The sequence below is a fragment of the Brachionichthys hirsutus genome, chromosome 22, assembly GCF_040956055.1.
Source record: "Brachionichthys hirsutus isolate HB-005 chromosome 22, CSIRO-AGI_Bhir_v1, whole genome shotgun sequence".
In the NCBI taxonomy this organism is placed as follows: Eukaryota; Metazoa; Chordata; class Actinopteri; order Lophiiformes; family Brachionichthyidae; genus Brachionichthys; species Brachionichthys hirsutus.
The window spans coordinates 903,349-930,179 of record NC_090918.1 but is presented as its reverse complement, the minus strand read 5'-3'; the positions used below and the strand labels follow the sequence as shown (position 1 = coordinate 930,179).

General features: G+C 44.7%; 2 protein-coding genes across 2 annotated transcripts; both read right to left on the bottom strand.

Annotated features, from left to right (window-relative positions):
- Window positions 1-240: 240 nt before the first annotated feature.
- On the bottom strand, window positions 241-12,562 carry igf1 (insulin-like growth factor 1). Its single transcript, XM_068755155.1, has 5 exons — window positions 12,477-12,562; window positions 11,162-11,321; window positions 2,025-2,281; window positions 1,327-1,362; window positions 241-331 (listed from the first exon to the last, which is right to left on the bottom strand). Exons 1-5 carry the CDS (start codon window positions 12,522-12,524, stop codon window positions 272-274), a joined length of 561 nt encoding a protein of 186 aa, XP_068611256.1. The 5' UTR covers window positions 12,525-12,562; the 3' UTR covers window positions 241-271.
- A 6,394-nt stretch (window positions 12,563-18,956) lies between these two features.
- Window positions 18,957-24,998, bottom strand: LOC137910944 (zinc finger protein 11-like). The gene is made up of 7 exons (XM_068755365.1): window positions 24,910-24,998; window positions 23,449-23,651; window positions 23,154-23,255; window positions 22,964-23,059; window positions 22,714-22,824; window positions 22,364-22,487; window positions 18,957-21,706 (listed from the first exon to the last, which is right to left on the bottom strand). Exons 1-7 carry the CDS (start codon window positions 24,935-24,937, stop codon window positions 19,131-19,133), a joined length of 3,240 nt encoding a protein of 1,079 aa, XP_068611466.1. The 5' UTR covers window positions 24,938-24,998; the 3' UTR covers window positions 18,957-19,130.
- Between the last annotated feature and the right edge of the window lie 1,833 nt (window positions 24,999-26,831).

Sequence of the window (26,831 nt, the reverse complement as noted above, 5' to 3'; positions counted from 1 at the left end):
AGCAGCTAAACTAGCCTGTTACATTGCATTAACAAAGACTTCCTCCCAATATGGAATGGTGCAGTGTATAAAATAATCACGAGATCCCTCATCAAAACCCTTAAACGCCACTTAGCTCTCAGGTTTGAATCATTCAAAAGAGACTTTCCAGACGTTTATTAGCATCCTCTTTATATTGTTTGACAGTGAACCATTCCACAGGGGTACCTAGCAAGGCCACTCCCTTCTCTCTCTTCCCAAGTCATTGGGCATTTGTCCGTTCGCTCCCTCCCTACATTCTATAATTTCTGCCCCCTGTGTTGCCTCGACTTGAGTTCTTCTGATGCACCTCCTGCAATAAAAGAAAACAAAGTAGAAACACATTTTAGACAAATAGCTGCAATATAGCAAATACAGGAACAAGTGATTTGTGATGATAATAAAACACAACAAAATACAGTAGAAGAAATTAAATTTTTCGTTACTCTTTTAAAGTCAAACTATTAAAATTTTAAAACGTTTTTTGCTCTTGAAATCAAATCCTCAGTGTTACATGACATAGAAACACGTGACCTCAGTAAACAAAATCTTTTCTGATTTCTTGTTTTGCCTTCAACTATACAACCCAATATTGCCTTGTTTTCAGTGTACAACATGAACTTTCTGTACGACTCAACATTAGAATTTGTATTCAATTGTCTACGCTGCACCATAATCACATATAAATGAACTGATGAGTAGCACGCAGCCATTGCGTGTGCAGGTACGCTGTTTCACCGCCGGACCTGGCATGTGTTAGCATGATATTTGTTTGTCTGTTTGTTTATGAGGATTTCCAATAACCATTGCCTTGACAATGGCGAATGGGGATAATAATTTTGATCCCTAGTGAACTCAGATGTTGAGGTAAATAATTTGATGATAGATGGTAGATAATTCTCTTCCCATAACAGAGACAGTATGCTCAATATGCTTAGACAACTGGAGTCTGCTGTCTACAATGACGCCAAGAAGTGTTATAGTCAGATGTCAGAATTTCAGGCCATAATGTACAGTAGCAGAGTGGAGAGTCTGCCTGGGGAGCGAGAGTGCCACTGTGTCTACCACAAAAACCACTTAGTTCCTTCCCCTGCTAATGGTTTTCTTTTTTGAGAGAAGGGTAAAAAGCATGCAGCCCTATCCAAAAAAGGGTCACATCGTCCCACAGGTATGAAACTCAACCCTTTCTTTGGGGGGGGGGGGGGGCAAACTGAAGGAATCTCATTTATACAAAGGCTACATTTCAGAATGTATATTGTGTGGTGCTTTAATGCAAATGATCTTTTTTAATAGCACTTGCATGCATACCTTAAAGGATGAATGACTATGTCCAGGCGAAGGTCTCTGTGGAAGTAAAACGAAGCCACTTAAATTGGATGGATTGATGTCCGTTGCTACACAACATACTAACACACTTGCTGTGACTGTCCCTTTGACGTAGCAGTACGGTCATTTTGACAAAGCGCTTGAGGAGAGGAAATGTTTGAAGACATGCTAATGGTAGGTATGGTCATCTTAGCTTAGTGTAAAGGCCGTGAACAGGCGGAAACAGCTCGTGTAAAGCGTTAGGCTTTACTTGATCGCTGGCCTGAGGTGTGTACTTCATGGACACCTATAGTTGCTATTTTGAGTCACCGGTTCACCAATGTCGCATGATTTTGGCCGTGCAAATGAAACTCTTGAATTGAAGCAGAAGTGCTAACAACTGCATCGATGTGCCGCAGTAACTTAAACATGTAAACAACACACAAGAATAATCACTTATGTTTAACCATATTTCTTTAACCATTTGTGTGCCAGGCTCAGTAAATCTGTTCCCGCCTTTATGCTAAGATAATCTTCTCAGTTATATCGTGTGTGTGTGTGTGTGTGTGTGTGTGTGTGTGCGTGTGTGTGCATGCTCTGACAGAAAGTAGGTAAAAACATGAATCCTATTTCCTTTCCTCTACATTTCCTAATAAGAAAAGCCCTTTTTTTTGAGTGTATCTGTTTGGTGCTGTGCTCACCTTCTTGTGTTTTGTCTTGTCTGGCTGCTGTGCTGTCCTACGCTCTGTGCCCTTGTCCACTTTGTGCCCTGTGGTACTAACCTTAGGTGCTCTCGGCTTGTCTGTGTGGCGTTGTGCACGCACAGAGCGAGCAGCCTTGCCAGTCTTGGCAGGTGCACAGTACATCTCCAGGCGCCGCAGCTCACAGCTTTGGAAGCAGCACTCGTCCACGATGCCACGTGACCGCCGTGCATTGGGGCCATAGCCTGTCGGTTTACCTGTTTGAGGGGGAAAAAACAGCAGAATTCTAAGTAAGTCACGTTTGTTGTCGATCAAGTCGCATTGAATTAACCGTCCTGGTTCAATCAGCACCAGAGGAAACCTCAGTAAAGCTGGACATGTCTTTTTACCGAACTACTTGGCAAGGAAAATGGATCATACGCGTCATGACCAGTCACAGGAGAGAAAACTGCTGACGTTGCATTAGGTAAGACAGAAAGTTTTTTGCTTTGACAACTTGTATATTAACTTGTCAATCGTGATCAGCAGAGCCAACTGGGCCTGTGTGGCCAACTTCAGGTCCAACATATCTTAGTTCTGCTCGGGCCTGGGTCCCAGCTTATAAATGATAGACAAGTCCAGTTCGGGTTTGGGTCAGGTTCTCCCATTTCTCGGTTTTGTATGGTTCTCGGTCCCATCTTTCAAATAATAGATGGGTCTGCAGGGGTTTTCGGAGAACAATTGAGAAATGAGGGTGTAGTGCAGAGATTAGCAATAATTTTATTTATTTATTTATTCTGAAGAGACCTGATTGGGAAAATGTTTATTTTAGGATTCATGCTTGAACTATTCTCCATTAGTTACAATCAATAATACAATCTTTATTTACTTTTTGACTGCCTCGGAAAGATTTCTCCTCCTTTGAACTATGAAAGGTCACAAACATGATAGAATGTAATTGGACGTAAGCTGATCCTGTACAGAGACAAACTTGACAGGCATGATTCTCTTTTCACATGAACAGCCTTAGTGACAACTTTACAGTGTATCACCATGCATTGTTTTTGGCAGGGGCTTCCTTGTAAAGAGGGTACCACAGTCACCCAAAAACACCAAAGATGTAACTTTTACACCGAGGATTGTCGCCAAACAAACCAACCTGCAGAAATGGCCAGGCAGGCTTTGGAGCAGTACCGCCCTTGAATTTGCCCCACTGTTCATTCATGTGCACTTTTGGCAGAAGCCTGAACATCTTGGGGGTCCTTTGGTAGAACATGGATGTTAGCATGATGCTGCCCTAAGTTCAAGACCAGTCAAGGTGAGGTTGAAATTCTGTTATAGTCTATAATTACACTGCAAAAAAAGTGTCACACCTTTACATCATGTTTTATTCATTTTTCTTTCTGACTCACCACATCGAGTTTCAATGACGCTCACTTCCCTCTTACCCACGCTCGTTTGGTGGCCTTCAGAAAAGCTCTCCATTTACAATTCCCCGCTCACCTTGTGCAGTATTAGCCCTGATGGGCTTTTCCCTGTTACCAAATAAAATAATAATAATTTAATATGGCATTTACAAGGAGGAAATGCCTTTCCCTCTCAGAGTTAATAGCTCTTGGCTCAGAAGCCTGCCAGTGCTGACAAAGTGCATTAACTTCTGCTCTCGGTCTGCCTTGTCCTGACTGTTATTTTGGACCGAGAGCGGGTTTCATTCAAAGCAAGCTGGAAGACGACAGAGGTGCGAATGAGAGGGAGGCAAAAAAGAGGACATTTTCATGTCGCACCTCGAGTATAATGATGCTAAAAATATTCTGTACACCTGTATCAATTAGCAGGAAAGAGAGGCAGATATAAATGGATCTCCAACTGTCGAAATGTTAAATGAAATTGGAGAATATTTTTTTTATAAAATCGGATTTTTGAAATCAAGTAGGGAACCCCTGGTTGCAGCATCCGATACACTTAGAAAGAGAGAAAAAAAATACGACACTGAGCCCCGGTTGCTGATTATATAAGAGAGGTGCCTTTGCCTTGATGTCTGGCTTGTTTTTCGATCCCTCCCTATAAAGCCTTGCAAATTAACATCCGCTATTATTCTGAAAATAGCTTGCAACCCTGCTGCACAAGCAGCTGGAAAGGAGGGAAACATGTAAGATAATCAGTTTGGGCAGGTTGGGGGGGAAAAAAACCTAATAATTGGGTCTAAAAGCTTTTGCTTCAAGTCCGCGGATAACTGACGTAATCCCTCGTAAACAGAGAGCGGTTTTCTGTGGCTGTACACAAATAAGGGTAAATAACTTTCCCCGCCTTTATGTCTTTGCTGCTCTTTGAAACAGATTTTGGGTGGAAGATGAGTGGAAGCGTGCCATTACGATATGCATATATGATGAAGCGAACCCCGACATCTATATTTGTGCATCACATGCTCAACATTCTGAGTCTCACATGTTTGGGAAGGTTCACATTTCCAACACGTTATTTTCCTCAAAGATTTATGCACCTAGCCTCGGTCTGCAGGAGTATGACGCGTTAGACGCAGGTGAAACAATGACTTAGGCTCCGGCCGTGCCAAACTATTTTTACAACTTCGGAAAAGTCATGACGGCAGCCGTTCTACCTCCGCGCTTGACGATTGCTGGGTAGAATTACCCCATTCATAACACAAAGGATGTCCGCTGGCATGCGTTTGCCCGACAAATGTAGCACCTTGCCACACGATGACAGGCAAACATCTTTTCCGTTTTTCTTTCTGCAGCTTTCGCAGAGGTCTTGTTGACTTGAAGGAGGCGGCTGCGCTTGCACTGCAGAGGAGTTTCAATCGACGTCTTTATATGTTCTGGAATATTTTCTTTTATATCTGTGACACTCGGTTGACTTTGGAACTGGAATGGCACTTCGAAGAGGGCACGCCACCGCCAACAATCCTACACACAGCTACTTTACCTTGCATGGCCGGCAAAGGTTTTTTTGTGGAAATTAGTTCCGTAGTTGTTTTTTTTTTTTTTTTGCATAATTAGGGAAAATGTGGAAAAGTGCCCTATCTTGAAATGTTTAGTGTCGTGTTATTCGACGTAAGGATTCACGCGACCGGTAGGGTCCAACTTTTCGTTCCGCCCTTCCACCGAGTTTCACAGCTATCCATGCACACAAACCAGCAGACCTGCCATCAAACAAAGAAAATGATCGGTGTGGGGGGGGGGGGGGGGGGGTAATAAATTGAGTCTTCCATGATTCCAAGTAGACCGTAGGTGGCGGCCTCCGCGAATGTGCCTGCAAACTTTTTTACCCCCTTCTTTGTACTTTGAGACAATAAATAATATACATTTCACTGATTCACTTTCAATATCCATCAGCTGCCAAATTCCCTGACAGAAAACAATGCAAAAGAACAAACAGCCCTCAACCCTGAAGTGCTTCATCTGATGCCATCTGACATCTTTGGTTTGGTGTTCGACAGCCTCAGCACACATCATTTTCCTTCCTCGAAGGATTGGTGCTGGAGAGCGATGACTGGATCCCCCCCCCCCCCCCTCATTCCAGAGTGGTACAGAAAGCATCTGAGTTTTTACTGCTTGGTCATGGTCAATAAAAGCCAGTGGAGTCTTGGAGCTAGTGCGCCGCTCTTCCTGCAAAGTGTCAGGCAGTTTATGGCTGGGCAGGAACTGCCAGAGCTGCTAAAGTACTGGAAACTATCTCTTTATCACTGGTACCACTAAGAGTTTAAGGGGTATTGTGAAGTGTTCTGCACCGTGACATTAGAATCTCATCCAGATGCACTGGTACAAATGTCAATGTGGATCAAATTCAATTTATTGAGGGTTGGTTGCTCATAGTGCAGCATTTGAGGCCGATTTTGAACCGAAAATGTTGTTTCTAAACTTTGGTAGTTGCTGATTGGCTGGGCAGAAAAAAAACGGGTACAAACAGATTCATGGAATGAAGAGTTTGTGATGAAGGAAACCTGCTCAGTTCATATTTCAATCTAGCAAATGTCCAATTAAAGGTTTGAGGGAAATTAACTGAGGACAGGTGATCAACAGGGTGAGCGATTATTCTGGCATCTATCATAGATCATCATCAAGGATTGTGTCTTTCTTCTTTCTTTAAATGTCATTACGTTTCAGCAGCTTTACGAGTACCCGAGGCTTTATGAGAATGCCAACGATAAAGAACATGTAAAGGGCATATGCAATGAATCTCAGCGATTCTGCATTAATGCAACCCGATACGAGCTTGTTTTCCCTCGTAGAGGTCTTGCATTGTGTGATTGGATAGTCCCAGAGTGTCCTCAAATCCCTCGGGTCTCAACTTCTCCAAATGTACAGATTGAATTCTGGAGGACGCCTTTGCCTGTTCTTTGCATGAGATGCCTCTTTGTTCTGAGCAGTAACTCAAAGAAGGGCCGGAGGTTTGTGGTGCAGGTTTTAATGGGAAAGCGACACCTCTTCTGAGCGATGGAGAGGACACAGCAGGTCTTTCTTCAGATCTCGGTGAATTCCTCTGTGTGACCAGGTCCACTGTAAACTAGGGAGGGGGGTCCTGATCATCCTGTAATCCACATAATCCCCTGCCGCTGAGGGGCAAGGCCTAGCCAAGTGTGTGTGTGTGTGTGTGTGTGTGCACGCCTGTGTCATGTTGATAGCACACTCTACACCCCTTTCTCCAGCTCGACTCGCTTTTGACTAAAATTGACAGGGACAAACACAGAAGAGGAAGTCTCATCCATGGCTGCTAAAAGCAATTTCCCCGTCTTCTTTCCACCTTCAACCCACATGTCACGAGCACAAGCCCCCCCAAAACACCTCGAAGAATGTGACACGTTTCATATTTGGGCTGCTTTTGTTTTATTTGACATTTGCGTACCGGTACTAACAATAACCTCGAGGCCAAAGATCATTGAATATTCCATTTTATTATAGTTCAAGAGGGCTTGCGGGTCGGTTCATTCTGCAGAAATCAGCAATCAGATTATATATCTCGCACTCACTCCAGAATAAGTGTGAATATTTCTGCATGAACTGATAAAATATGAAGTGACTTGGGATGGGCAGCCACTTAAGCACTCGCACTTTTAGCCAAGAGAAACTCCCATAACAGTCCCGATTCATGGAATGAGCATCGCAGTGAAATCACACCACAGTCCTGCCTGCGAAGGCATCACAAAGACAACTGAGGATTTCTGGGTCAGGCTAATAATTGGAAAAACTGACTACGTTTGTGGATTTTTTTTTTTTTTTTTCCTGTATCATAGACTCCAGTTTGTTTCATTACCTAAAAAAAAAAAGAATTTCCACCAACTAGTATTTAGCATTTCTGTCAGGGTAGGAAATTTGTAGTCTTAAAATTCTCGTGTGCTACTTTACTGGCGACATGTGTAAGGTGTATTGGCAAAGGCTCTCTGAGCACAGAAAGCCCACTGTCACTGCAACGCCATCTCTGGACACGTTATTAATCACACCGCTGCCAAGGTCAATACAAGCAGAGCGGAGGGGAAGAGTTCAGGGAAAGGAGCGCACCTTCTCTGGCCAAGCTGTTACACCGTTGTGTCTCACACACACAATAGGACACAAATGCATTCTCCAGATCATTTACACAGCAACCGATACACGTGACGGCCAGGAAGAAAAAGGAGTCCCACAAGGAATGACAGCGAGGACATAAGAGAGCGAGGGAAACGGAGAAAGACGGGGAGCTGCATATTTTCCGAGGCACAGCACCCTGCTGCTCAAACCTCATCGTCTTTTTAGAGAGAGGATGGAGTGCTTTGTGAAGAACAACTCTTTTTTCAGCAAAGGAAAATGCAGAATAAGGCAAAGCAGAGAAGATGAAATTCAATTCTCTGTGACATTTTAAGGGTCGCTCCTTTTAATGTAGTAAAAACTTTGCTACATCGGTAGCCAACACTTTGTCACATTCTCACATCATGCAATGTTTGGACACCCTGGTGCCTTGTCCAAACCCTTAACATTTCATCAGCGTGAGGCCGCAACTGCTGGCGGATATTTAGACCATTATACGAAGCCCTCAAACTGAGATATGAATCACTGGGATGGAATTCACCAGCGAGTTTGAAGAAAATCACCATCGGAAGTTGTGCGATGAAGAAGCTGCCAAATTCTCACTGGGTGTTAAAGATTCGATCTTGCGTCACGCCGAGGCTAAACGGGTTTAATGCCGTTTCTTGATTATGACGTCCGGGGAACTTTTAAGAGTCTCTCAGCCAAGACGAAGAGAAAACACAAGTCGTTTATACAAGTTGAGCGCCTGCTGCAGAAGACCAAAAACTCTCAACTGGCAGAAAACTGGCAACCGAGCAGGCTGTCATGAGCACTTCGCAGCAGGAAGCTGAAGCGGGCTGGACTCTCCTCTGTGCTGCTTGCAAACGTTTACCGGGCCACGATGGAGAGCATCCTGTGTCTCAGTGCGACCGTGTGGTACGGCAGCTGCACGGCGCAGGAGAGGAAGGACCTATCCCGGGTGGTGAGGACAGCTCAGGGGATTGTGGGTCACCGTCTGCCTGATTTGGACTCTGTTTACACCTCCAGAGTCCAGAGGAGGGCCAGACGCATCTCCACAGACCCCACCCACCCGGGCCACAGACTGTTTGTCCCGCTTCCATCAGGGAAGCGGTTCAGGACAATAAGAAGCAGCACTGTGAGGCTCAGAAACAGCTCCTTCCCCCGAGCTGTGAAAGCAGTCGTTCCCTTGTAGCGATCCCAGACGCTTTATGCCGGCCCTGCTGTGCTGCTGTTGCTATTTTGCACCATTGCCTGTGATTCACACTCTCTTTGTGTATTTATATATTGTTTCTTTAAGAGAGAGAATTTAGTTTTTGTTTCTGTGTGTGTGCCGTAAGCCGTGGGCCTTCACACGATTTTATTATGTTCTCATAATGATAATAAAGTATCTTGAATCTTGAATCTTGAATGTGGTTGTTGCGACCGGCGTCTGGACCAACAGGACTCGCAGCTTTGCAGCCCATTGGCGGTTCTCCAGCAACGCGCTGGCAAAGAGCATACAAAAGGGCGCAATATAGAGAAATGATGCTGACTGGTCCTGGAAAAGCTGCATGCAGGGGTGAAGGGATTTGGCAATGAGATAGTGGGGGAGCAGCAGCACGGTGCATTTGTGATACCGCCGCCTATTTCATTGATTCCGCAGCCTAAATGATAGCATTGAACGACACATGAAATGAAAAACACACACTCGGTAACACATGCATTTTGCCATCCCACCTTTGTACCCCTTTTCAGTTCTCTCACGGAAGGATGTCGTTTTTTTGGTACCATGAACCAAATTCGATAAACTGTAGCAGATGTCAAAGGCACTGACATAGGGAGAAGCAAAACGTTTCTATCCAGCACAGCAGGTTACTGGCGTGTTCTAAGCCATGGGGGGGAGCCAAAGATCATACAAAACCCATTCACCATTATTAAAGAGGTGAGATCCTTTATTGGAGGGTAGTAAATCTTAAGTCTTTGCAGGGGCTGTTTATTGCTTGAAACACCAACACATGTTTGCCGTTGGAAACACCCGGAAAGCTGTCGACAAGTGAGCAGGCAGTTCTGGATGTAATTGGATTGTGAAATCCTTCTACGTAAAAAAAGGCCAAAAACTAACAGCTTCAATCAAAAATATATTGCAGAACATGCTGTATAATGGTCGAATATCTAGTAGATTATAGTTACAGGTCTCAAACCAATGGTGGATTAACACCCCCCCCCCCCCCCCCTCCCCGGTTCACCTGGGCATAAGTGCCAAAAAGCGAAGGTACTGAATGCAGCTGGGTCATAAAATGGTCCATCGCCTTTTGTAATACCCGGAAGAATGAAGTTTGGCTCGGCCGACTTTGAGCTGTGAGCAATGAGAATTTCTTTCTTATTTGCTGATAGGTCAACTCAGAGTGCTGCTATTGAATGACAATAATTTATGGTCTGTTGTCCAATAATTGGCTACATCGACAATGCTCTGGGAGTGATTCTTGGTCCACAACATTGGTCCAGACTGAAATATCACTATACCTATGCTGGATAGATTATACCAGTAAATTACATTGTGTTTGATCTCAGGAGGATTTATCTCCTAAATGTTAATGGTAACAATAATAGTTGCAAAATTAGAACCCGTGCAAGCCTTGAGACTGCTGAGGTGTGGAATACAGAAAACCGACTCACTCATCCCGGCCTAGAGACGAGTTCAAGTTCACAGAGGCGATGCATTACGGAGAAGGAGAGCAAGTGCATTTGCACCGCGGATTCACACGGAAATCTAACACACTCTTATAATACTGGCAGCTGACACGTGGCAAACGTTTGGGATTGGAACCAAACCCTTAATGATATTGTGTTCCGAGCGAAGCAGTCAATTATTATAAAGGAAAATAAGAAAGCTGACTGTTGAAACGATGCAAAGCTTCTGCAGGATGTTTGGTGGAAATTGGCTTAATTGTTGGACGTCAGCCAGAGAAATGTGAATAATTAGGCTATAAAACACAGCTTTGAGACAGCTATACCACGAATGAACATTCACACTGCTCTCCTCTGACAGAAAGATCAGGATACATGTCTGGTGGAACATTGCAACCGAACCTCGGCAGCTCCGTATGTCCTGTGCTGTTCTGAGCTGGGTTGCACTTTTAATGGAAAAATTGGAGATTTAAATCCTGGATTCTTGGTGGACGGTTTTCTTTGGGTCGCTCTTTCCCTTCTCTGGTGGAAAAAATAAAAAAAACCTTCACTGCAACATTTAGTTTCTACCCCTACTCTCTCTTTTAGATAGTCAGCCAAATTCCACTTAAAGGTCTTTTGGCATGTGAACAAAACTACAATTTGCCACCAGCAATATAGTTTAGTTTATCATTATTCCATATTTCATTTTGGTTTTCTTGCTCAAACTTTGGGCCCCCTGTCCATCAATGAGAGGCAAAATCAAATGTGTATAGGCATGAATGAGAACCAATATAAGACGGAACAGTGCAGAGAGGAAGGAAGGAAGGAAGGAAGGAAGGAAGGAAGGGAGGGAGGGAACATTGATGCAGGCAAAGTCAAGAAGACAAGATGCCAAGCTGGCTACTTTTTTATTTATGAGCTCGCCGGAGGTGGAGAGCTCCGGGACAGACACAGCCAAACCTTTATGAATAAATAAAAAGGTGCACTTACTGAAATAAAAGCCTCTCTCTCCACACACAAACTGCAGCGTGTCTACCAGCTCCGCCCCGCACAGGGTCTCTGGGCCCGCCCCTGATGCCGTCGGAGTCAGAGCGAGGACGCACAGCAGTAGTGAGAGGGCGTGGCTACAGGAGATGCAGCACATCGCACTCTGCAGCACAGGGGAGAGAGAGAGGGGGCGGGGCATGTTCACCTGCTGTTCGATCAGAGCATCATCAAAGACAGGTTTAGTACCGGGGAAGAAAAAAAGGCGGTTTAGTACCGGGGAAGAAAAAAAGGCCCAATTTGAAAGTCCCAGTTGATGGGGAGGTGCCTTGCTCAATGGCACATCGCAGATTTTTCAGCATGAGGGCTTGTTTTATTGACTTCCAGGCTTTCGCTCTATACTAAAATGGAAATAAACGTGACCGCGACCACATTTAAAGAGGTTTTGGAAAAAAACACATTTCTCCTGATCGACTCTCGGTCTATTCCCTGAACAGATCGCCGTCCGTTAACAACAACCCATATTATTAACACATGAAATTTAAATGTCTATCACTGGGAAACCCAAACGCGCCTTCGACAGTCCCCTTGCGCCAAAAAAAAAAAAAAACACGCAGCTGTCAGCGCATTGTTAAGCACACAACAACTAAAGTGCTTCAACATTAAAAAAAAAAAAAAAAAAAGAAGCAGAATAAGAGATGAGAGGCGCGCCAGGGATCTTTTTCTGATCCAAACTGAGAGATGGAAAACGGCTCTCCCGCCAAACCCCGGCCGAGGAAGCTGAGTGGGCCAAATAGACATTAAAAAGAATAAACACAGGACACCATCCATCTACAGTACATCACAAACCCAACCGCGTGGTCCCGAAGCACCTATTTCACGCCGAGCGCCCCCCCCCCCCTCTCTCCTTAATGCTGCAGCTGCACAGGTTAGATATTTATCACTTAATAATGCAAACTCAGCAGTAATTACTTTGAAAGTTTGCAGAGCTGCATTACGACTTTCTGGTGTTGGGGAAAAAAAAAAGCGCAGGACGCACAGAAAGAAGCGCGCTGAGGAAGAAAATCCATTCATCCGAGCCGCGCAAGTCATGCACGATTCAAGTTCCTGCAGGGAAAAGTCCATCAGCGCAAATCAGGGACAATCAAATAAATTCAAAATAAATAAAATAAAAAAACGCACATCATACATGCAGGTCTAAAATAGATCAAATCCGCATCAAACGTGCATTTAAATGCAATCAAAGTGAAAATAAGGGGCATGTAAAGGATGCTCTGTGCAAATGATGAAGGATAATCTGAAGGAAATCCGGTTAAATTACCTTGAAGACATCACATAAATGCCACTGAAAGGAAAGAGCGTTAGACATCCCCGCAGGTCTCCGCAAGACACAGCCCGGCGAAAATGAACTTGTTCGAAGTCATTAAAAAAAAAAAAACCGGGTAAGAAAGAGGATGAGATGCGGGGCAATGTCACATCTCAATATTCCCACTTTGTTCCATTGCGCATGGGCTCGTTTTTGGAGAGAAGTGCGATTTAGCGAACAGGAGACGGATTTAGAGAGAAAATCCCTCACATTTATCTACATTACACAGACATGTTGAACAGGAAACAGCTGGGCCAGCGTTTGCCTCCTACTCGTCCAAAGTTATTCATTAAGGAGTTTGGGCACATATTCAAATCACGTCATCTCTCTCTCTCTCTCTCTCTCTCTCTCTTTTTCTCAGAAGGGGATTGAATTTTGATCTCTCTCTAAGACTTGGTCCGCAGTTCAGATCAAGATAGAAAAAGCCGCACACTATTATTATTATTTCATTTTTTATTTGCGTTGAAAACTGATGGAGGAGAAGTTTAAGAAGACATGGCTGTTGGTCCGCATGTGCGTAATTTGGCACCGCGCACTTCAGCCAAAGTCCGATTTGAGTCACTCTGAGTCACTCTGAAACTGATCTTCCTTCATGAACAGAGTGACTGATGTCAAAATGGTCCAAAAAAGATCTAGAAAAAAAAAAAAACTCCATATTTTTCAGCTACACAGAAGCCGATGCTTTACAACTGGACTGGCAAACACTTGATGGTGCTTCATTATGTTAAAGGACCTCCAGTTTAAGACAAATATAACATCAGGCACGCACATGGGTCACACCGGGAGGGCTTAAAAGAGAGCCGTGTTCAGCTGGGAGAGGACATCAACACTGGTCCTAATCACTAAACATGAGCTCGGTGCTGTGACCCAATCATTAAACAGGATACCAGCATGTATCCCAGCATGAGGCTGGTTCCAAAGGGGAGGACGTGCAACAGTTTTATTTGTGGAGGTAAAGTGGGTCAAAATGCAGGCACGATCAAAGGTCACCCACGTGACACAGACGGGCTGCGTGTCACAGGAAGGAAAGAAGAGAAAGGTTGCTGCCACTGGACAGAAAAAAACTGACGTTACTTCGTTTTAAACATTCAGCAGATAAATATATCGTGACGATAAATCTCTGTTTCTTTTGTGGCTTTACAGCAGATACTTGATCCATGCAGAATTAGTCAGAAAGGGGAACAGGTCAGAAAGAGGGCAGAACCAGGACTTATTTATTCACATTATTTCAATTCTAACAAATTAAATACAGAAGAAACGGCTGAACTGGAGGAGATGGAGGCGTGCGGCTTGTCGTCTTCGGCCCAAACAGCAAGTCCGCACACCGATGCTGCGGGGGAGAGGAGCAATCCTTTTATTTATTTATTATACCTCTAATTTTTAATGCTACTGCTAAAGGTGACCCCATCGTTCCCTGTCCCACCCAAACATCAGAGATCCACCAACTTCAACATGGAGCTGACGCTATCAGTTTCAGCTGAATCATCAGCCGCCACCACCACCACCCGTTGGGAGAACGGATGTGTGCTGGTGCTCGGGGCAGATGCTCTTCAATCAATCACCGTCTGTGGAAGTCAAAGAATTTCTGGCAGGCTACCCGCACATCATCGGCTGCAATAAACAATTATCTTCATCTCGTTCATACACTTGGAGGAACTTATTTTATTCTGTGAGAACGTGTGCTGAGTATTATTATTATTATGCTGATTTTAATTATGAAAGGGTATTACATCTCCAAGAATGTCAAAATTCTCACATCTCACTTATTGCATTTACTTTGGCTCACATTTTTAAACAAAAGCTTTCCTCGTGTTTCTTTCATCTTCCCCCCCCCCCCCCCCCCCCCCCCCCATTATATAGTCTTGATCGGCAGATTCATCAGCAGACAGCATAATTGGAGTTGCAAGCCTTGCTTTTGCACACATTTCTTTTTACAGTTTGCATGTTTCCAGGCGGCCGGTCCTCAATCTGCGACCTGACTTATTTATCGTCCTCTCGGGACAGCTGTTTGGAGACAGGATATACACCGAGCCGAGACTCAGTCCGCCTCTCCTGGCAGATTGCGTCACAAGTCCGAAGCTGCTGATACAACACAGAATATGATGATGATGATGATGTTGATGATGCTCCTCTGATTAGAGGCAAAGCTGCTTTCAGGCCAGAGCATGACCTTGTTAGCATCAGATCAGGGACTCGGGCGGCGACTGACGCCCATAAGCCTCTCTGTCAGTGGCCCGTCTTAGATGTAAAATGATCTCATCCTCTTTCATTGCTTCATGACGTCAAAAATAACCACACAATCTAGCATGTAAATGCTTCATCACAGTCCTTCCTGTTATCACAGTAGCTGTGGTCTGGCAGTATTGATGATGGGCTTCTGCTGTCCATCTACTGATGCAGTAATAGGAAGAAGAAGAAGGCGGGTGGGGGGGGGGGGGGGGGCTGACCTTCCCTTGTTCACCGTCTCTAATGCCCAGTGCTCCGAACTGTCTTGGTGCCAGGTTTCTGTCTCTCCCTCCCTTACTCGGACTCTTTTCTCTTCTGTTGCAGGACTTTTGACCCCCCCCCCCCCCCACCTCACCACCACCTCCCCTCCTAACCCCCCCCCCCCCCCCCCCTGCAACCTTGTCTAAGGAGGCGTCCGCCCCGGTGAACTCATTGACCAGGGAAGGGCTGTTTTCACTCCCTTCTGGTGGAGCAAGGAGAGCGTGCACTGCAAAAAATGTCCATCTTTGCAAGTCATTTTAATCAGGAGTGTTTTTAAAAAATCACACTATTTTCCTGTAAGAAAAGGTAAAAAATAAAAATAAAAAAGTGTTATCATAAAACAGCCTTTATATATACAACATATTCAGATTTTTAATGTTTTCTTCTTCTTCATGGTTTCTTATCTTTGTGTAATTTTATTGATGGCAGAGAGGAGTATTATTTCTTTGTTAAGATTTGGCCGTGCTTACAAAAGGGATTTCATACCACAGCAGACCATTTTTCTCATTTTACTTATAGATAAAAAGGCAAAAAGGCAGACATTTCTTTTTTTTTTTGCAGTGTTAACAGCATCCCATCTGGCCTCCCCTGCTTTTAAAAAAAATGTCTGAGTCAGAGGGATACACAGATACAGGCAAGCGGTGCAGAATGAATGCGTGGAAGCGAGTGGACAGAGGAAGAAGTAAGATGAAAAATGAGAGAAAGCGCTTGTGTGAAAGCCCTGGCAGCGAGGAAGGATGAAGGGCTGTGTGGCATTGCAGGATTGGTACCAGAGATGGGAGGGAATGTGTGAAGTGAAATGTCACATTTATGCACACACACACACACACACATGCACACACGGGGACAAACAGACGTGCAAGTGGACTTAGATACACACATTTGATTTGGGGTCTGTCTCTGTCTGGGAGTATTTCCAGCTCTGTTGCATTTCCACCTTAAGCAATTGACTAAAACAAAAGAAAGGAAAACAATGCAAAGTACCCCCCCCCCCCCCCCAAAAAAAGCACACACTCTCAAGTCATGTGGAAGAAATAGAGGTGCATCATGGAACTTGTTATGCTATTCTGTGTTTCCGTAGCGACTCACAGGGGTCACAGGATTTTGGGAAAAAGGCCAGGAAAATCTGTGATGCCTGTTGATGATCAAAACCTGCCTGTAAAAAAAAAAAAAAAAGTATCTCTTGTGAAATTGAACAGTTTATGCTGTGGGGGCAGGAGTTTCGTCAAATTGTGCCACGCCACTTTCTTAGAAAACAAACACAGGTGAAGGTCACAGTGACACATTATCAATTTGGCTGCAGAAGCCTCAAATGGGTTTTTTTCACCGAATGCTTCTGTTACTAATTTATTAACTCGGCCAGGGAGCTTAGGCTTTCGTCAGGCAGTTGGAAGGATGATTTTTCAAAAAGCCATGAACTGATTTTGATGAACGTTTGTGGAGAGTTGGGGTACGGACACACGAAACAACCCATTCGATTTTGGTGGTATTCTGGACCCAGACGGACTCTAATTGCCCCTATCAGATTATTTGCCTCTAACTTTTACGGATAGCAACGCTTGAAAAATGACATCTCCCTTCGCTCTGCCCACCCATGTAGGTCTGAGCTAGACCCAAGTTACACGCAAAGATACATTTACTGGGCTGATGGGCAATTTACATCTGTGATTATGACAAATAATTATGCTACAGAACTAAGATCAAATTCAGTCTGCATCTTGAAACGTCCGAGGGCTCGATCCTTAAGAAACGGCTGTTAGTTGAATGAATAGCTATAAATGTTATGAATATGATTCTAGTAGTCGTATTATCAGGCGTCAATCGAGCTTTTTGAAAGGTGAAAATTGTGAAACATGAGCGGAACTTTAGGGTACCTCCCGAAACGTATAGGAAACAGCTTAGATCCAGAATAACCATGAGTTACTGCTGTTAGCTCGGCTTTCCATAGAGCGACACCAGCCTGGGGCCGGAGGCAAGTCGCTTCGATCACCACTTTCACAGCAGGTTAACCTTTGACCTCAAAGATCAACAGCAGCTTTTTTTGCATCTTACTTGCTGAATATTTATTTGAATAAAACCAAGGTTGTTGTTGATTTTTTTCCTTTTTAATTTCACATTTAATGATGTGTTATTCACGATAAGCCATTTATAAAGATTATAAAGCTTGTCTTTATTCAGGTTAAAGAGGCTGTGTTTTCTGTTTGGATAAGATTATTTAACTATTTAAGTCCCATTCAGGACAGGACAAGGCTTGACGCTTCTTCAGTCGATGTATCACAATATTATGTCTTCGGTCTCGTAATGCTGGAACAAAAATTCTGCCGATAGCTTACTAATTCCACTTTTAAAGGTAATGCTGCTCCTTTAGTTTCTTTTTCATCTCGGATTGATGCCACACAAACCGGTTCGGACAGTCGTACGCAGATGAGTTTGCCATGCAGTTCAATTTTTTTTTTTTTATAGTTTAATGACTTGATTGCTTCTTTTATGATGTAATTCAAACCTTTCTGCAAACAAATCTTGTGCATTTCCAATAAGAGTCTTAAAGTGAAGCTTATGATGACGAAGCATCCTGGACCCAGGTGGGGTTCTAGTCTCGCTTCCTCCCTCAGCAACAAAACCAAGCAAAGTAGGTAAATTAAAAATGTCATTCCCGTGTCAGCATGAATGAACCGACAACCTCTCTGGGGTCGCTGTCAGCTGGAATAAGATCAAAACCCCCTGTGCTCCTGCAAAGACAAGCTTCTATTGACATTGGGAGGATAGATAGAATGTGCAGTCTTAATATGTGGCAATATAAACCCAGACAACAGGCAAATATCCCAAAAGGACACTCCACACTTCCTCATGTCTTGGTGTTGTTGCAGCGAGCTCGCCGTCCCAGGTCACGCTGCACGAGAGAATGAAGAAAGTGTGCAGGTTGTTTACTAGTCCCACGACAAGAGCCACATCTCCCTAGTGCCCCCCCTCGCTGGCTGGGGAGTGGGGGGTGCTGCACTCCTCTCCCTACCCACCACCTGGCACTGCAGAGGTTATGCATCGGAGAGGCCTCTGCCAGGCGTCAATTACAGGGGTATAATCCAGGACACACTGAAGCAATTACAGCCCCATAAAAATCTATATGCTCTCGGTTTAAAAAGAAAAATAAGTGATCTGCTCCAAACAGTCTGCAGAGGCTCTCTTCTACCTCAGCCGGCCTTTGACTTGTTCCTGGAGATGGGAGCAGTTTCTGTGGAACCGGACACGGATGCTGCTCTCGCTTGCGGTTCGGGCTGTCACTTAGGCCCGAGTAAACAGTCAGGTGACACCGACTGCGAGGAAGAGCACAGCGTAAATATTGAGTTGCAGTATAAACACACGTTGGGAGACTTGTGCCACGTTAAATGACAAGGTGCACAAACAAGCAGGAGTCCCTGTGAATCAGAGTAAACAGGCGACGGCGTGCGTCTGACAGTTCCCATACGGACACAAGACAGTTTTATTTATGTTCTTAGGTTTGCAGTCATGATCCTCCAAAACAAACTGGCAAGTAGGGGCAGCACTGACAGCTCTCCCACCTCTTGCGTGATGCAGCTGTTTATTACCAGTGTTATACTGCCACCTTCTGGTCAAATTGGACTATCAATCCAAAGGTTTCATATAAATGTATTACCGGCATATTATATGAATGCAGGTTTCATTGTAATCCTCAATCAATAAAGTGGGATCAAGCCGGAGTTAGTATTATGAAATTAAAAATATTCAACAGGCCCAGGTGAAATCTTATACCCGAATTCTTGACTGTCCGAAACAATCCAGTGAAACCAAACGTCTGATGATCAACACGCTGTCAATTTCCCTGTCGCTCAATCTGTGAACTGAAAAAGCCTTTTCATTAAAGTTGATTGGGGGAAAAAAACAACAACTAATGAAGGGATCAAGAATAAATCGGGACACAAAGCTGTAGAAATTAAGTTTATTCATTGGTTTTAAATATGTACATGCGTCTTATGGTTCTTAACTGGAACTTTGGAGAACATGTGAATCAATAAGGTAGAAAATCAATAAACGAACAAACTTAAGCACGCGTCAAATGAAAGTAACTTGAGAACCGAGTGGCTTTTGGTAACCAGGTCAGAATTTCTAGTGCAACTCGATTTGCACTACGTCTGTGAAGGACTGTTCGATTTTCACACTGTGCGTGAGGGAGTGCTCCCAGAGGGACTTCTTCTGCTGGAACGCCGAGCCGCACTCCTCGCACGTGTAGCTCTTCGGCTTCCCGGCGTGAGTCCGCCTGTGTTTCTTCATGTGGTAAGACAACCGGAAGCCTTTATCGCATACGTCACACTTAAACGGCTTCTCTCCCGTGTGGATGCGCATGTGCGACTTCAAATATCCCGATTGGATGAAGGCCTTGCCGCACTCCACGCACTTGTACGGGCGCTCGCCGGTGTGATACCTGTTGTGCAGCCTGAGCTCGTTGGCGGTGAGGAACGTCTTGCCGCACACCGTGCACTGGTGCGGCCTCTCGCCGGTGTGGATGAGCTCGTGCCTCTTCAGCGACGTCTCCTTCATGAACTGCTTGCCGCAGCTGTGGCAGGAGTACCGGACGCCGATGTGGATTTGCTCCACGTGGTTGGTCAGCTGCAGCTTGGTGCGGTACGCCGCCTCGCACTGGGTGCAAGCCCAGGGCCTCTCCTCGGAGTGGGTGCCCATGTGCACGGTGAGCTCCGAGGCCGAGCGGTAGCACTTCCCGCACTGCCAACACAGGAAGGGCTTCTCCCCGGTGTGCTTCCGCAGGTGAACGGTCAGACAGTTGGAAGACCGGAACTTCTCCGGGCACACGTCGCACACGTAAGGGAACTCGCCTTTGTGGATCCTCTGGTGGATGGCGAGGTAGGACAGCTGCATGAAACACTTGTCGCACTGCCCGCAGGCGTAGGGCCCGGCGAAGTTGTGCTGCTTCTCGTAGTGTTCCCTCAAGCGCCTCAGCAACGTGAACGACTTCTCACACATCGTGCACTGCATCGGCCTGTGCATGAGTTTGTGCCTCTCGAACGCGGGCTCCGTGGCGAGTATCTTCCCGCACTCCTTGCAGTAGAGCGGATCGTGAATCCTCTGGTGCACTTTGAGCATCGTCATGCTTTTGAATTCTTTCCCGCAGTCGTCGCACCTCATGATTTCGCTCACTTTCACCTTGCAGACGTTTTCCTGGTGCTCCTTCAGAGCGGACGGGTATTCAAAGTGCTTGCCGCAGTTGGAGCACCACACGGGTATCTTCAGAGCGCCCTGCTGAGGGTCGGCGCCGGACGCGTCGCTCTGGCCGGGCGCGCCTCTCGGCTCTTTCTTCCAAGAGAATCGTGCTATCTTCTTATGACAAATGGCGTAAATCTGGTGTCTCTTCAGCCCGTGCATGTGTTTAAAACGCTTCTTGCAGTGGATGCAATGGTAAGGCCGGTCTTCTGTGTGACACTGTATGTGCCGGTTCAGCGTCTTGATGCTGTCAAATTGCCGCGCGCAGACTGGACACACTTTAAGGCCCTTCTTGCCTATTCTTCTCACAGGTGCAGATGGCGACTCCTTCGACGCGTCTGCGTCGAGATGACTTTCATTGATGCCCACGTTGCAGCAACTCTGACCGTCCACTTCTGCCAAGATCTCCTCCACCGTCTTGCTCTGCTCCTCCCGGATGCCCTCGTGGCCGTGGATTATCTGATGCTTCTTCAACGTGTCCCTGTACTTGAAGCCCTTTTCGCACGTGACGCAGATAAACGGACGCTCTTCCGTATGAGATCGCAAATGCTTCGTGATGTCGGCAGAGTAAGGCAGGATTCTGCTGCAGACGGGACAGACTTTACCGTCGGTCGACACCTCCGGCGGGGGCAACGGCGTCGGGCACGGCGACTCTCTCCGCTTCGGCCTCTTCAGCTCTCTGCTCTTGCAAATCTCCTTCTGGTGCCTCTTCAACACGTACGGGTTCTTAAATCTCTTCTCGCAGAAGCAGCAGTTGTAAGGGCGGTCCTCCGAGTGGGATTGCATGTGTCGCTCCATGTCTACCCGACGGCCGAAATACTTCCCGCAAAGAGAGCAGATTTTGTTTTCCGTCATCTCCGAGGAGCAGGGATCTTCCGAGTCCTCGTCCGGAGCGCCGTCGCCCATCTCATCGCGCTCGTGGACGCGCATGTTGTGTCGCTTCATGTCGTAATGGTCCCTGAACCTTTTGTCGCAGCTCTCGCACTTGTACTTGAGATCACGATTGGCAGAATGAGTTTCCAGGTGTCGTCTCATGGCCGCAGCTCGCAGGAACATCTTATTGCACACGGGACACGCCTTATTGTTGGAATATTTCTTCCTTTGCCTCTTAGCGGCGGCGTCTTTGCGTTCATTCAAAACACTTCGCTTCAACTCCAGCCTCTTGCTTTGCTTCAGGGGTTGGAACGCTGCCGGCTTCAAGGCGTCCCCCGCGGCAGTTTGTTCTTCCTCTTCATTTAACTCATGTTCTTCAGGCTCAGCTAAACCTGACTGCTGCTCAATCTGTATGTAGTCCAACAGCGTGACAGTCTCTCCCTCCACCTGGACAGTCACGCAGCCGTCCAGCTGCGCCGACGAAGGCTGCAACTGCATTTGGTCGGCCTCGATCACAACCTTCTCCAGCTGAGGGAGGGACAGCGAAGACAGGACGCAGTTTCCGAAGGAAGAAGGAATGGTCTGAGATTCATCTGTCAGGAAAATGACAATCGCATTAGCTTGGCGCCAAAAACAAATCTGTCTTAAGTAACCCAAAATGACATATTGTACATGTCCCGGTCACACTGATATATCAGCAGTACTGAAATCAATGGATTCAATATCAAAATATGTGCCTGAGATTTGAGAAATAGGTGTGAGAAACTACAGGGGTAAAAAAAAAAAAAAGTTCCTTTCACACTGGGAATGCATTTAACGTGGACTAAATTTGCATGTTTTTTAAGCTAGTGACCTGTTTTTGTCATGAATACTTCCACAACAAAAGCAAAAACTACCAGAACACACACAAACAAAAACTTTTACACAACTGCTAACAATAACTCTTCTGCCCTGATCAGGTCGCCTTCTGGAACAAGACTTGATGTGAAATATTCTCAGACAAGTAGCTCACATTTTTGCGTTATTAATTTGTCATATCTTTGGGGTCTAAAGAAAACCTTTAAGCACATTTGTCTGCGCAGTGAACATCAGAACAGCGCTCAACTTGACTTGTGTTGCCCATCTAGCTGTAAAACAACTTAATTCTGTTTACTGCCCTTCGTTTCTTTAATGGAGAGCATTGACTGTGTGACACGAGAAAACTGCGGTTCAGGTTATAATGTTGCCCACGTAGCCCAGATGTGACTCACCAGATGCATCAAAATGTCCAAGAGTTGTGTGGTACAGCAGGACAGTCTTCATGCGCTGGGGATCAGGAACTGAGTGCACGCACTCCTCCATGGCTGATGGGACGGCACTGAGCATGGACGCAGTCTAGAGCAGAGATTCATGACGTCAAAATATCTCTATGCTTATCTTCAAACACGCGCTTTACTTTGTTTGTTGTTGCAATTTGTTGCTAGGTCAAGTACGAGTTTAAAAAAAAAATCACGTTTAAATAAATATTCTGAGCTTTAGTATTATAAAATATCAAATTCAGATTTAAAAAAAAAAAGAGACAAAGGAGCTTGAATGATGACAAAATAGGTTTTCAAAGTACCTGCTGAATATTTGGTACCGGAATCAACTTTTCCAGTCTGGACAGGAAGTCCAGCATTAGCACCTGTAGAGCGTTGTCAAAATCAGGCCCGAAATCTGTGGGGAAAACATCCTGGAAGAAATAAACAGAGTTTACAGGCTAACACTGTACACAACCGAGTATCATACTGTGGAGCAAGGTTTGCATTAATAGTACAAATAAAGCCAAGGATTCAACACGAGACACAAAATCAAATAAATAAATCACAGACCTGGAAAAACCGCTCCCTCTCCTCGGCGTCTTGCAGCAGCAACTCCACTTGATCGACAAAGTTTGACTCTGGAAACTCAACATTGGCAAAACAAGGCTGGAAAAAAAAAAAAATATGCACAGATAGGATAGATCGTTGAGCAAAGTAAATGAAAGCATGCAAGCCAAAAAAAGATCAAATAAAAGCTCACCTGCGCTGCCCACATCGATATGAGGCTTCTGATCCGCTGCAGGTGCGCCTCGATGGACTCTCTGTCTAATATCTTCTCATCTTGACACAATTCCAGAACCACCTGGAACAAATGGTTTCACCTCAGGGTAAACCAAACCGACGGAACAGCAGCGCCGGGAAACGCGATTCACTAACGGTCATTGGACTCAGCACTGGGACACGAAAGTCTTTTTGTCTCGTCTTGCAGGTGACGCTGACATTTTCTGGCTGAGTAATGTTAATGTCTGCCCCGTGTTTCCATTTTGCATTCTTACCCTTGCTCTGAGCCCCAGAAGGAGTTGAGCTTTCTGGTCCGCATTCAGAAGTTCAGGCACAAGTTCCGAAACTGTGCTGATGAACTCCTCCACCATCCCATAATCTTGCACGTGCCCTCCGTGGATGACCTGCCACATGGCCGCTGACACAAGGCGAAGTGGGGGTATGAAGAGGCGAAGAGACTGCAGCATGAGAGGACACTCTGGAAAATATTTTCACATCTCAAAAGCTGGACATGAATCTTAAGAGCAGTTTACTTTACTTAAATAATATTCGGCATAAAACTGTCATGACGCTGTTGCTTTATTTAAAAATGAAATCACTTCAGATATATTTCTAGTAACTTATTTTGTTAACTGACAGTTATTTTGAAACTTTGTCATGTTAAGCAAGGCTCCACAAGTATAAAGAATACAAAAACATAGTATTGGTACCGGTTACGCTAATGTGAATGGATCACACTTTTTCCAGTCTTTCAAGACAGACTAAAAAAAACCCATCTTGATACTGGGTGTTTGAATAACAAAACACTGAAGCTTGACTTAATTTTAAAGACATCTTTTGAAAGCATTGTTGGACAAAATAATAGGAAATTAACCAGTAGGATAAACATGAATGAAAATGATCCCGTGGTTCAAACCTACTCAAAGCTCAATCAAATATACAGAACAGAGCTTTTGTTCCATCAGAACAACCAGCTGGAGTCTGTATGGCCGCAGGTTTAATGCATGTTTTTATCAATGTCAGACATCCAATCTTTATATTTAAACCAGAAATGATTGATTATTTTTTATTAGTTGAGTTTACACTATTGTCAGTAGGGTCTCAGGCGGTCTGGTGACTAGATAAATTCCCACCTCCCCCAAACTGATCTTGGTTGCCTTCAAGGACTGACTTCTGCGTCGTAATTACGAGACGCCACAGTGAGTGTCCCAACACGATGCTAAATATGGCCGCTGGAGTCCTGACTTTCTATTACAGTATACTCAAACTGTTGAAATTGTAATGGTGAGGCAATATTGTCAATACATCAGTCATGTGTTTGGGACTTAATTTGAGAACGTACGGCAGTGTATTGTATTTTAATGCATTTTCGATCTTGAGACTTTACTTTAACCCACCTTATATTCTACTGTTTTTAGCCATTAGCCCAACAGTCTTAGCTAAAACCTGATCCGTATTGACTTAAAGCTAACTGTCACTTTCTGAAGTAAGCTGGTTAGCTAACTATCTTGGTAGGCCATACATTTGTAGCTCGCTTGCTAGTCTAGCTAACAGGAAGACCCCCCCCACCCCTGATAACTTCAATGCACCGCCTGCTAGCTAGCGCTGTAACGTAGCCCAAAGCCACCGCCATCTCAGAGCGGCGTACGCCATGTTCAAAATCGGGCGCACACAATCCAAAAGGAAGCCTAATAAGTTGCGATGAGCGAAACATGCATTACTTCTAATGGTCTTACCATTTTCGGTACGATGTGGGCTCTCCATGCTGTGTCAGACGCAAATCAACGAGACAAGCACATTTACCGGGGGTAGTTGGGTCTATGTGCTCCCGACCCTGCTGAACAAGTTGGCGGGGAGGAAAGGCGGCTCGAAGGTCCGCTTCAAGTGCGCATGCGCAGTCAGCAACATAGGTTTCACTTGTTTACTTCCGCAGCCGTGGTGTATGAAGGGAAACGGAAACTAGCTCCTTATTTGACGATAGGCATCTTCAGGGGCCAATGCTTCTTAAATTATTCATTAAACAAAGATTAATAGGAATATTCACCTCGCTAAGCATGATAATATTGATACTATTTTTGTTTGTTTTGGCGGATGTTGCCTTCCTGTTTAAATGTCTGAACTGTGATACATGATGTATGATATAACTCGGATTGTATTTTTTTTTCCACATACAATTTTTATTTATTTATTTTGTTTTGATACATAACAAAGTAAGGAAAAATCTGAATAAATTCATGTGGATAAACTTGGACCTTTTTCTTGTCATTCTAAAATTTAAAGAATGAAAGACAGTAGATGAATGAGTGACCAATTTTAAGTTCATGCATGCAATTAATTGTTGAAAAATGGCTCTTCTTCCTCTATGGCATGAATTTATGAGGAAAGGGCCAATTTAATATGTTAGTGCCACAAGCTATAGTAATACATGCTAACGTCATGTTATTGCAGGATGTTACATTTCGATGTGCAGAAAGGGCATCCTAGTTGGCACTTCATCAGATTTTCTACAATGAAAAGGCAGTTCTTTGTGCTTTCTTCTGTGAGTGCACCCAGAGGGTACTTTCTGTTTCCCCCAATGGAAGGGAAACCAGGAAACCTACTCATGTTGTCTCTACTGAAGGGCCAATCAGACATCACGTTTTCCTCACTGCAAGGGCACTTAATTCTGCTTTCTCCATTGGAAGGGCATATTATTGGGCACTTTTATCATGTTTTCACCAAATGAAGGATGATCTAATTGACAGTTTGCTCTGTTTTGCCCCACAAGAAAGGGGGCAGTGGGCACTTTATTATGCTCTCCCCACTGAAAGGGCCCTGAGAGGGCAGTTCATCTCGTTTCTTCTGTTGGAAGGGCACCCTCGAGGGTACTTTGCCATGTTTCTTTACTGGGCGGTCGCCCAGAATGTTCACCATCGGAGGTGTCAGTAAGCGTGCACTCCTAGGATACTGAGAAGAACCCGGGTCTCGACTACCCAAGCTTGAGAAGAAACGCATCGGCCCTTCGTTAAGGAACACCGGGAAACATGTTTTTAACTGATTTTGACAGCTGTGCCATTAACATGGTTAAAAAAAACATGTCAGAAACAAAGCCAAAATCCTCGTGCAATTTAAACTCGGGGTCGTTTATTATCTGTCCACGAAAACATGTCATGGAACCACAGAAAACGTAGCGCGAGTGTCACATTCCTTTTTGTTGTTAAACTCCACTGCATCCCTGCTTCTCACACCATGTATAATTTATATTTCATATATATATATATTTTGTACAATATACATTTTTTTTTTCATCAAACAAAAAAATGAATCGGAAAAGTTATCCTGTTGTGGATTTTATTTCTAGCGAGTATCCCATGCATGTATCCACTGCATCTAAGATAAATGTTTTTGTTGTTGTTTTATTTACAAATTATTATTATTATTACCAGGAACGAATATGCAAGCAAATAAAGGGTCAGAAAAAAAATAAAAGGAGAGTCTTTTTGGCAAAGCTGGTGTACATATAGCACATTCTGAACAACATTAAACAAGGAGAGCCATGCAAACCGACATTTAGCCGACTCTACAGCTTTGAGTGAGTTAGTCCTTTGCTCATGGCATAGCATGGAGACTAATAAGAAAACCGATCAGCTGCTGTTTGATCACGATAAGACAGCAGCTC

Excerpts from the sequence above, each read along its gene's own strand:
- igf1 (XM_068755155.1), bottom strand. The coding sequence starts at position 12,524 with ATGTCTAACGCTCTTTCCTTTCAGTGGCATTTATGTGATGTCTTCAAG. Across the intron at positions 2,282-11,161 it reads AGAGAGAGGCTTTTATTTCA|GTAAACCGACAGGCTATGGC; the intron begins GTAAGTGCACCT and ends CCCCTCAAACAG. Across the intron at positions 332-1,326 it reads ATAGTCATTCATCCTTTAAG|GAGGTGCATCAGAAGAACTC; the intron begins GTATGCATGCAA and ends CTTTTATTGCAG.
- LOC137910944 (XM_068755365.1), bottom strand. The coding sequence starts at position 24,937 with ATGGAGAGCCCACATCGTACCGAAAATG. Across the intron at positions 23,256-23,448 it reads TTCTGGGGCTCAGAGCAAGG|GTGGTTCTGGAATTGTGTCA; the intron begins GTAAGAATGCAA and ends CATTTGTTCCAG. Across the intron at positions 22,825-22,963 it reads AGAGGGAGCGGTTTTTCCAG|GATGTTTTCCCCACAGATTT; the intron begins GTCTGTGATTTA and ends TATTTCTTCCAG.